This window comes from Podarcis vaucheri, assembly GCF_965113315.1.
Source record: "Podarcis vaucheri genome assembly, chromosome: 11".
NCBI lineage: Eukaryota > Metazoa > Chordata > Lepidosauria > Squamata > Lacertidae > Podarcis > Podarcis vaucheri.
In genome coordinates this window covers 55,254,197-55,266,044 of record NC_138749.1, presented here as the reverse complement: position 1 = coordinate 55,266,044, position 11,848 = coordinate 55,254,197, and the positions used below count along the sequence as shown (strand labels likewise).

At 41.2% G+C, this 11,848-nt stretch overlaps 1 protein-coding gene across 5 annotated transcripts in view; it reads left to right on the top strand.

Moving 5' to 3' along the window:
- Positions 1-5,583: 5,583 nt before the first annotated feature.
- CNTNAP4 (contactin associated protein family member 4) overlaps positions 5,584-11,848 on the top strand; it is a gene marked incomplete at its 5' end in the record, with an annotated part of 292,590 nt that continues 286,325 nt past the window's right edge. For 2 of the 5 annotated variants that reach the window (XM_082241506.1, XM_082241505.1), the window contains one exon: positions 5,592-6,060. In XM_082241506.1, the coding sequence (XP_082097632.1) occupies positions 5,976-6,060 (85 nt within the window). Of the gene's footprint in view, positions 6,061-11,848 lie in introns of all 5 variants that reach the window. The other 3 variants (XM_082241509.1, XR_014224342.1, XM_082241508.1) reach the window with 3 other exon arrangements.

Sequence of the window (11,848 nt, the reverse complement as noted above, 5' to 3'; positions counted from 1 at the left end):
AAATAGCACCAATAATGCTGTTTATAATGAGCACTCAGTCTTTACATTGTGGGTGCCCATTGAGGGATCGCATGCTGTGCTACAGTTCCCAGGGAACTTACTGGCAAGCAAGGGCTGGCTTGCCTCTCAGTGTGAATTTTTGGAGGTTCACACCCACCCTGAGTAACCAAGTTTCTTGCTGGGAGGTGGGGCCAGCCCCATTTATAAATAGGGGGTAGAGCCGACGATAGCCAGGCAGCTGGCTCTGGAGATTCACCCTCCCTACCCTCCCTTAGTTTAATGTTTTCTTGTTTGCAGGTTTTCTTGTTTTCTTCCCATTTAGCAGGCACTGCTGTGGTCTTTGACTGGTTGCTGTTGAAGGACCGGGAAGAAATTTTCCTGCATTGGCAGATTTTGTCTTCCCTGTAGCAATTCGTCACAACTTTGGCTGTTATGGCCTTGGATGGAGTCCTTTAGTCTTTTCTTACCTATAATGGGGGGTGGGGGTGGAATGAAGTGGTGACTCACCCACCTGCGGCGGTGATTCCAGGGTCCCCCTCTTAAAGGCGTTATATATATGGGTGTCACTGGCCATACACTGAAAGTTCGTCAGCGAACTACCCTGCGTGCGGGGATATGGGCTTGGCTGTCTGCTACACTTGCGTCTCACAGAGCACCCACATATCCCATTTACCCTGATGAGCCCCAGTTCCCCCCAGCTGGGGGGCTGGGAGAGACACACGCCCAAGGCCTAAGCCAAGGTCTTCCTACATTCGGTAGTTTAATAAAGTTGTGGCCTAATTTTAATTCCATAGAACATTGTCAGAGTCTTTATTCCTTCCTTATGATCCCTGGGGGATGGGGCTGTTTCCTCCTGGTCACGCAAAAACACACAGTGATGTGGCATTACTGTGTAGCAGCAGTGTATGGAATTAGGCAAATGCACATAGTTGCACCATCTCCAGTTATATGAACTTCAGTTTGATTCCCTCAGCCATGTTAATATTAATGTCTGTGGTGATGTTTGAAACTCTATATTCTCGAAGTAGAAAACGAATAGATTTGAAAGCTAGCTTCGGAATATTTCTGAGGCAAAATGTATATGCAAAAATGAGGTTCTGTTTCAAAATAGGTGGCATTTCTCTCCCCTTCACAGTCCTAAGGAAATGCACTGGCTTCAAGGTGAGCATGGCTGCCAGGTGGAGACTTGCAGATAGATTTTTCTGGCCTTCACCATCTCTCTTCTTCTTAGCAGGCAACTGCTCTGCACCGTGAGAGTTGTCTTGTGGCATCTCACAGGGTCCCACCTTGTCCCCCGAGCTGTTAAACATTTATATGACATACAGCACTCGGGGTCCTCCAGGGAAAATGTTTGAGAAAAGGTGGGGCATATATATCACATACCTTCTGGTGTCCAGAAGACTGTGTTTTCCATCAGTACTGGATCAGTTTGGACTACAGTGGAATCTCGTGTTACGTACCGCCCCCCTTGCGAACACTGCAGGTTACGAGCTCCGCTAACCCAGAAGTAGATGCTCCTGGCTGCGACCTTTGCCCCGGGATGCGAGCAGAAGTCATGCGCCAGCAGCAGTGGGAGGCTCCATTACTGAAAGTGTGCCTCACATTATGAGCAGTTTCAGGTTACAAATGGACCTCTGGAATGGACTGAGTTTGTAACTAGAGGTACCACTGTATTGCAGGCTGCTTGTAGAAGTGTGGCCAATGATCTGCCCCCTTGATCCTTACACATCTTGGTTTCTTAGAGCTAGCCGTAGCAGGTTGAATAGGAGGGTTCAAGGAGTGTGTCACAGGAGGAAGGGGAAGTACAACCCGCCTTGAAGCAGGCAGGGTCCCATACTAAAGAAGACCTCCCTGGACTCAGAAGTCTTAAACTACCACCTAGTGGTACATATCCCCTTTGGGGCATGGTGCACGAGAAAGTGGTGGCGATCCATCCTCAGGCATGCTTGGAGGAAACAGTTTGCTTGGATCCACTCCAGCTCCATCTCAGGCTTGTCTACTCCACTGATTGTGGATTGGACATGGTTGATGGCATTTACTGGGAGAGAGAGGGGTTGCGCAATCCTGCTTGTTCGCCTTGATCTCCCTGCAGCTTTCAATAATGTTAACCACTGTATCCTTCTGTAGCATCTCAGTGAAGTTGGGGGTTGAGGGCACTGTGCTTTCAATGGATCTACTTTTAACAACCAGAACTGTTTCCGGAAAGTAGCCATGGAAGGCTGCTGCTCTACACCATGAGAGTTGTCTTGTGGCTTTCCACAGGGTCCCATCTTGCCCCACCCCAGCTGTTAAACATTTATATGACATCTCTAGGAGCTGCCAGGAGATATGGACTGAAACGATATCAAAATGCAGATGACACTCAGCTCTATCTGAATCAGAGGAGGCAGTTGATGCTTATACTGGTGTTTTGATGGGCTGGATGTGGCAAGGAATTGAGACTGAACCTTAAAAGAAGCACCGTTCCCCTTTCAGACAGAAATGGCTTGGCAACTGGACTCCATGCTCTTCCAGATTTGACTACTGCAATGTGCTGTATGTGGGACTGCCCTTGAAGATGACATGGGAATGCTGTTTCGTCCAAAGTTCAGCACCCAGTTTACTGGCTGGTGTTTCATTTAGATCACATATAAGCCCTGTTTTAAAATAGCTGCATTGGTTGCCAGTCTGTTTCCAGGCTCAATTCAAGGTGCTGGCATTAGCTTTTAAAAGCCTAAATGTGTTAGGGCTCCTCCTTCCCTGCAGACCCTTTTGGCTCTGAAGATCTTCAGAGGCGAACTTTTCGTAGTTTTGCCACATTCGGAAGCTCAGAGAGCAGTGGCCCATCAGAGGACATTCTCTGTGGCATACCCTAATTGTGGAACTCCCCACAGATTCAAAAGTATTCCATTTGAAATAAAAAAGTAGTGACGGCATCCCTGCTTTGCAATACTGTCATGAGGGAGGTAAAGACCAATGCTGACATTGTATTCTTTTCGCCACCAGGTCAATATGTTTTTATTTGCCCAGGCTTTTTTAAAAACAACAACCGTTTATTGTATTGTTTTAGCTGACTGGGTAGTTTTGATTTATTGCCTCTCAGATTTTATTATGTTGGTTTGATTTTTATTGTTTCATTCTAACATTGTATTTGGAATGCTGATGTATACTGCCCCAGAATCAATGTTTGGATGAAGGTGCAGCTTAAACTTTTTTTTTTTAATTGACTCAATAAATGCAAAAATAAATGTTCTGGGATGAGGCGTGACATTGGACACTGGACACCAGGGAAGTCAGTTTGTTGTGGGTGTGTGCCATTTGCCAACCTGCATGGCCAATGGTCAAGCATGACAAGATTTGTAGTCCAAACCATCTGGAGGATACCAAGCATATTATACGGGAACAAGCAACCGCTCTCTCAATTACCTTACTACGGAAGATTCAAAACCGGGTGGTAATTGGATAGATCTAAAGGACCTAGAGATGTTTTCTTTAAGAGCAGACGCACCACTGCTTCCTTCAACTCACCTGGGAAAGAATGAACCCAAATACAGTGGTGCCCTGCAAGACGAATGCCTGGCAAGACGGAAAACTCACTAGAAGAAAGAGTTTTCCGTTTTGGAGGTGCTTCGCAAAACAAATCTCCTATGGCCTTGCTTCGCAAGACGAAAATGTCTTGCGAGTTCCTGCGGGTTTTTTCCTCTCCCCCCCCTTTTTCTAAGCCGCTAAGCCGCTTATCAGCTGATCCGATAAGGTGATAAGCCGCTAAAAGCCGCTAATAGCGCTAATCCTCTAATCCGTCAATGGGCTTGCTTCGCAAGACGAAAAAACCGCTAGACGAAGAGAATCACAGAACGGATTCTTTTTGTCTTGCGAGGCACCACTGTATGTGCCCTCTTCCCACGTTGTGGTTTTTGAGGTAGGCAAATTTCACCACATTTAGGGCTTTCCCCCCAGCTGAAATTCATCAGAACCCAGTACTGGTACCTCTCAGATGGGCACCACAGCCATTGTAAGAGGATGAAGGAGGTGTTCATAGTGATTTCCAGCAGCTCTTTTTCTAGAAAAATAGTACTAGTGCATTGATTTGTGCACATGTTGTTTGGTGATATTTTTTTCCCTCTCTCCCTTTCTGAGGGAGAAGGAACACACAAATTAGAGAGCATGTATACACATTCTCATTACATTGTCTGTGCTGTGGGCGGCCCTACTTTGCTTCTTTCTCTGTGTTACAAATTTCTACTCTAGTATATATGTGAATTGACGCTAAGTGTTATCTAAGTGTTGAGAGATTGAGAACTTTAGTAAGCAGGGGGAGAGATACTATAACACTAACTGGCAACAGTTCCAGAAGACTCTTTTGCAGTCCAAAAAAAACACCATATAGAATAACCCTTTGCTGCCAAATAAGACCTGCATTAATGAAAACATATTAGGCATTCTTCATGAAGAAACATTACTGCTTTCTAGCACCCGGTATGGAACCAGCCTTTTTAAATTACTTTTAGTTTTTTGGTACCTCTTCCCATTTCCTCTGAAATAGTCTGAAAACTCATTTAATCTGAAGATGTCCTATTTACCAAAATTGAAATAAGTAGTTTTAGGATTTCAGCAAGGATATGATATGGGAACAAAGGCTATTGATCAGACAAGTAAATTAAGTAGATATGCATATGACACTTCAGTTTAGAGCATTCCAATGGCATGTCTCAGCAATCCCACTTGATTGTCTCAGTCTACTCTAAAGCTGTTTTACACAGTGGGGAGATCTGGAAATGATTATTATAGGTAGGAAAAATAAGCACGGGCAATGACAAAGCCAGTTCTACCTTTTCTAAGACTGCGAGGCATTTTTATGGTTGACTCCAAGTTGGCATGTTTTCTTATAACTAGGAATCCCATCTAACTTTCTGTCTAAAGACTATCAAACGTATCAGTAATTCATGTTTCAGCTTGATTGCAGACTCTCTCTGTAGAATTTAAAACTTCAAATCCTGTGCAATATTTCACTATCTCTCCCCCCTCCCCAATCTCTGCAATTTCAACATTCATTATTTTAGTTCAAAGTCATTCCAGCTTGCTCTCTTTTATGCTCATGATTAAACTCTCTGAATGTGGAAAATAAACGGCAAGATTGAGCTTCTGAAGTGGCATATCACATATTTGTGGGATTACAATTTACAGAAATCTAGGCACTCCACGTCTTATTAAAGAAATAGTCTCGAGGGAACGTTCTGCAGCATCGCTGGAAGATGAATGTCGGATTGTACAGATGAATGCAAGATTTACTGCACATGTAAAGGCAAACTACAGTTTTGTGACACGACAGAAATTCCCGATGTTAAATTATAACGTTCTCTTCCGTTCTTGTAAATGGTGTGGCAGCTGAAAGTTGTCATTAAATGCAGACTTCGGTGAAAAAGGATGGTCATAATGGAAACAAATAGGGTGGGGGGGAAATCTTCCTTCTTCTCTTGCTCTTACTCTGTTTCCCTCCTCCCACTGCATGACCATAAAGAATTGGGAACAGTCGTAATCCGGCAGGGAGGCTATACAGGCACACATGTGCAGGCTGTTCCCTTTATTGTCTAGCTTTCATCATAGACTCACATTTCCTACCTGTCACCACAAGGGGTGTCCAGGACACATTATGAACGTGAAGCTTCAGTAACCAAACTGTACAGGGTAGTCGAGCAGTTTAGCTCTGAGTGATTCTGTGAAATTAGAGGAGAGATTCTTGCAGCTGCTCTTCGGGGATTGCTGTTGTTGGCGGGGGGAGCAGATCTTGTGGTGTGTGTGAGAGAGAGAGAGAGGAGGGAGCAAGAAGATGCAGAGTGCATTTGACTGAGATCCTTGGCTACTGGGAAGCATTGAAAGACAGGCAGAGAGAGAAAGAGAAAGGAGAGCAGAGGAGGCAAGGACAGGACTGAAGTGCAGAGCAGCTGTGCCTGTTTCCTAATACTCTGGCACTTTTGGGTGCCTCCATCAATGAGAACATGGATTCTTTCACGGAGACCTTATTCAAGCTGCTGTTTCTGGTCCTTTTTCACCACTGGAATATATTAGTAGCAGGGAACAAATGTAAGTATTGCAAATGGATTTTTAAACTTGTACCAGCTTGTCCTGAGAAACTTACAGCTTATTGTAACGAGATCTAGACTTAGAAATGCAGTTCTTCAAAGAAATCAGTGTTGCTGGGGGAAAATAATAATCATGCTAACAGCAGGTAAATGAGATGAAAATGTTCCAGGGGCTCAGAAATGCAATTCCCATATTTCATCATTTATTGTTTTTACCAGACTGTAATCAGAGCACAGTGTGGACTAAGCCAGCCTCCAAAATAATGGGCAATTCGCATTTCACTATTTAACTGCATGTTTTCATTTTATTTCTTTTTTCTTAAAAAAATAAAATGCTACCCATATATCAGCACAGTATTTTGCAAGGATTTAAGTCATTTATGGGGATTAGAGACACACTGATCTTTGCTGCTATTGCTACTGCTGCTGCTGCATCAGCTTGGCTTTTAGCAATGTATAATTTCCCCTGTATATCCTTGAATTATGAGGAACTCCTTTGTACTGTAGAGCACAAGTGCATGGCAAATGTAACTGAGGAGTGAATGTTGAGAATGAGCTTTTACAGGATGCTCATCGATTACACAAAGGTTAATGTTCATGTGTGACCAGAATGTTAGCTGCAGCATGTAAAGTTTCCCCCCTCAATAAAACCTGAATGTTAGAATTGTAAAGGAAAGCCTACTGAAACTCTAAAACTTAAGAGTCACAGCACAATCCTATACATGCTTACTTGGAAGTAAGTACCACTATGTTCAATAGGGCTCACTCCCTGGTAAGTGTTTTTTTAGGATTGCTGCCTCAGCCCCCTAGAATTTGGAAGAAAAAGCTTCCAAGGTTGAATCAGATATGACTGTCTTTGGTATGTACAAAGCGCATCACAGACGAATGTCTGAGTGCGCTCAATTTTATGTACTTGATAATTGATCTCAGGGGTCCTCAAAGCCCTCATAAAACATAGGCTTCATTTTGCACTAACACTGCAAACCTATGCATGTCTATTCAAAAGTAAGTTCCATTGAATTCAATGGGTGTTCATTCCCAGGGAAGTGTGTGCAAGACTGCAGCTTAAACGACCTAGCTGCTGTTTTAAAATTTGCATACTTCTTTCATTGGAGGTGCCCCATGTGCAGTGTGGGAATCAGAGTAAAAAAGCGGTGTCTATAGTTGGAGGAACCAAGTGTTGGGGCTTGTAGGAATTCATGAATAGCATTAGACCACTGTTTGAAGGGACAGCTCCTTGAGAACATCTAAGCAATAGATGAGGAAAGTGGAAGTTCTGAGATTTCATCAGGTGCTTTGTGCTTTAAAGGCTTAGAACTGATATGTGCTATCACAGAAACAACAGATGCTCTGCAGAACCAAACTGATCTTTTGTTATCATCCAGTCATGCTACCTCATTTGACATTCAAGTGCACAGAGCAATCCTGAACATGAATAACAACTTCTTCCTGTTAGCCCCCCCCTACTGCAATTTATCCAGATTTGGTGGTGTGTGTGTGTGTGTGTGTTTAGAAACAATTTCTTCATCCTTCTGCTTTGTGTACTTCATGAATTTAAAAGGCCATCATAATTGAATTTCACATTAATAACATTTTGCACTATGCACAGAATTAAATCGGATGCTTGCAGCAAGATGTACTAAATCTATAGCAAAATAGGACAGGGAACTATAATGAAACAGCAAAGCACTAGAGGTCACTCTTACAATTTAGGAAGCAAGACTCAGAGACGTATATATATATATATATATATATATATATATATATATATATACACAGAGAGAGAAAGCAAACATCCTCTCAGCACAAAATAATGATGGATAAAAACATCAAATATGTGGACGGATTACCGCATTTACTTTCTGACACTTTGAGACAACAAAATTCTGATTTATTGAATGCTAGGAAGATACCGCTTTTCATGTGAAGCAATAATGCCTTTGCGATCTAGTGAATAATAGTCCTTCTTCAAACATTCAGGTGAGGAATGCAGAAATCAGTGAGTTTCTTCAGCTTTACGTAGGGGATGAATATTATAATTTTCAAAACAACTAATAATTGTGATATTTAAGCATATATCCCACCCTTTCCCAAAGACTCTGGTTGGGTAGTACTATATTGGTTGCAGATGTTATCCTTCTCTGTTAGTAACAGCGTCTCCTATAACACCCCCTTCCTATAAATTCCCATTGCACATCAAAGTTGCATTATACTTTTAATGCCATGCCCTTTCTTTGATAATTGATGGATATACATCCCTGTAACCTTTTAGTGAAAATTTGTCAGGAAGTATAAAGGTCTATTTATAATTCCCAGTTTACACATCTGCCTTGGACTTCCAATATTGCTTCAGCTATTATATTCCTTGCATATAGAAGTCACAAAAATATATAGTTGGGTCAGTAAACACCAAGGCTTCCAATTAAATACTACAGTGTTCTTCCATGTGTAGCTTTAGTTCAATCATATTACCCTTATGTAAAGCACTGTGTTTAGTGGGGCTTACTCTCAAGGAAATGGATATAGGATTGACACTTTCTTAAAGAGACAGGGTATAATTATTACTCCTGGGAAGTAAACAAATAAATACAGATGGAAGGATGTGCATGGTGAGAAAAGTGACTCTCAGTGATTTTCTTTATGAAGGATCTCAGCTTTGTTCTGAGAAATGAGGTGATACTCTCTAATTCCAGAATAATATGTCATTCCTATGGGTTGCTCTGATGCTAAGACCTTGAGATCCACTCTTAGTTTGTTTTTTTTGTTTGTTTATAATCCCTGTCCTTGCTTAGGGCAACTATATATTAGTGAAATAATGGGTTGCATCAAAGTCCTATTCAGAGTAGACCACTGAAAACAATGGACTTAAGTTAGTCATGGCCATTGAGTTCAGTGGGTTTCCTCTGAGTACAACTTCGATACAACCCAACAGATCTCTCTTACTGACAGTTGACTTTGCCATAATTGCATCAATTCAATTCAAAGCTTGCCAGCTTTGAGAGAATATATTACAGAATTTGAACAGTCCATTTTGCTCACAGACCCTTTTTCACATATATCATTGTTTTGAACATTTCTAGCATGAGTCAGAGATAGCCCACCATTGGGGGGAAAACAACAAAAAAAGTACATGCTTATTTAAGATATCAGAATTTGGTCAGCCTTATCAAAGGAAGCCTAAATGTATGACTTCGAAAGGCACATATTTTACTTGTTTCCTAAATATTATTGAAAGTTGGGATGTCAAGTATGGGAAATATTGTTACTTTTTAAAGAAGCAAGCAAGAAAGTTGTATCTACCTGGAGAATTCAAACTTATAAAGCAATTCATAAACACACAAGTGTTACAACCATTACAACCATAAATAAAAAATTGCAAAGGGTCACAATGAAGCATTCAGAGTACATTTGGAAGTTTTGCCAATAGAGCCACTTTAGGTCTTTTTTGTTTTTATTTTCTTTTTCAAAGTTTATTTTTATTTGAAGATGGTTCCATAGCAGTTTATCAGCCAGTTGGCATTACAGCTCCTACCTCTGAACCAGAAACTGTGACATGAAACTTTGATATGTGTGACAGCGCCTTTGAAACTCTTTAGAAATGAAGTGTTATGTAAAACAAAATTAAACTTCATAAACATTTCAAGTCATCTGTGACTGAAATTTTTCAGATTAGTTTGATGTATGTGTGGAAACACAACTGCCTATGCAAATATTTTTCACGCAAGATGTCTTGCAATTTCTGCAGAACAGAGCTGGGGGGGGTGCTTTTAACTGATGCCTCCTCTGTATTCATAGCATGATTTAAATCCTCAAACCAACAAATGCAATTAACTTGGTTTTTTGGTTGCAAGAGTTTTTGTGGCACCTTAAAAGCAACTAGATTATTGTGACCTGAGCTTTCGTGGACTACAGCTGATGAAGTGGATCATGAAAGCCTATCTGAAAACTGGCTTCTTAGCCTTTAAAGTGTGACAATACTACTTCTTTTACCAGGATAGTGTTGTTGTTTAGTTGTCTTAGTTGTTTTCGACTCTCCGTGACCCCATGAACCAGAGCATGCCTTGGAAACTCTCACTTTCTTCTCAAAGCGTTTCCTTTTTTATGTCCATGGAGTTTTCTTGGCAAAATACTGGAGTGGTTTGCCAGTTCTTTCTCCAGCTGGATCACATTTAGTCTAAACTCTCGGCTATGACCTGTCCATCTTGGGTGGCCCTCCACGGCATAGCTCATAGCTTCTCTGAATTATTCAAGCCCCTTCGCCACGACAAAGCAGTGATCCATGAAGGGGCAGTATAGTGTAGGGCATCCTAAATTATTCTGTAAATGTATAGGATTCAGAAGAATGGCACTGAGTTCAATGAGGGTTACTCCCAGCCAAATAAGTGGGCATTGGCTTGCCATCTTAATCAATGCAATCCTATACATGTTTGTTCAGAAATAAGGCTCATTGGGTTGTATCCAATTATCTTTGATCCAGTGTAGCTTCCAATTAACAGAACAGGGATCAGAACAACCTTCAGCAGTCTCCTACACTACCTCCCATGCTGTTCCAAAGGGGACAAGCAGGAGAACTGTCAAATATCACCTTCATGACTGATCCAATGATAGAAGATTTGGATCACAGATTCTTCTATCAGAGGTAAAGATGGGGGAGGAATTCAGTTCGGTCCACATTTCAAAATGCATCCAATCTAGTTCGCAGTTTCCGAAACAATATGCAAAATGAAGCACAGCCATACTTTGAACTTCTCACTTCTCTGAATTTTGCAATTCAGTCTTCAAAGAAGCAATGTGCATTAAAATGCATATACTAAGATGAATCATACATAAAATGCATATATTATTTAAAATAGCATACAGCATGCTTTGGAGAAAAAATAAATATTAGGTAACTTATGCTTTGTAAAACTGTTCGAATAAGGCAAAATTGCATACCAAAAAATGCATGCATTAGGAGAATTTTGCAGTAATTAGGATTTCAAAAAAGAAAGAAAAAGAAAAGAATTTGCAACCTGATGTGGAAATATGGAGATCTAAACTGAAAACTAGAAATATGAGAAACTGGGAGAAATTAAAATTGACAGATTTGCCCACCCATAGGAGGAAGGGATCTTGGATTAATACAGTATTACATAGAATGAGTAATCAGAAAGAGAATATTTCCTTGAAGTTCACTGTTACTGGATATGAATCATAATAAACTCGTCTTTATAAGTTCATAATTTTATCCTCTCTACATTTTATTTGAGAAGTTTATAATAGTTAAGGAGGAATTTACTGGCTGATCTCACTGCCACAGCCTTGACCGAACTCATAGAAATGTGGAAGCCCAAGTGAAGTTATCTCAATGGAGTTGTGATTAAGAGGGTCATTATTATAGCATAATAATATAATCATAATAAGTGATGCATCTTTGTGGCACTTCCCAGAGAACCATATAAGGCAGACTCAACAGTGTTTTGTCCATGTACCCCTTCTGTGATTTGTGCCCTCAGCCGATGTTCAGCCATACCGACTCTTGACACCGGCCCTGAGGACAAGGAGCTGAAACCAAACACTTAGTACAAAAGGTGGACTTTAGGAACATAGGAAACTGCCATATACCAAGTCAGACCACACTCCATTTAGCTCAATACCTGTCTATCCTGTCTGGTATAGGCTCTCCAGGATTTTAAGCAGGGCCTCTGCCATCCCTACCTGTAGATGTTAGTGATTAAACCTGAGGCTTTCTGCATACAGTGCAGGTACTCTGGCAATGAGGAGAAGTATTTGTTGAATGGTCACTGTAA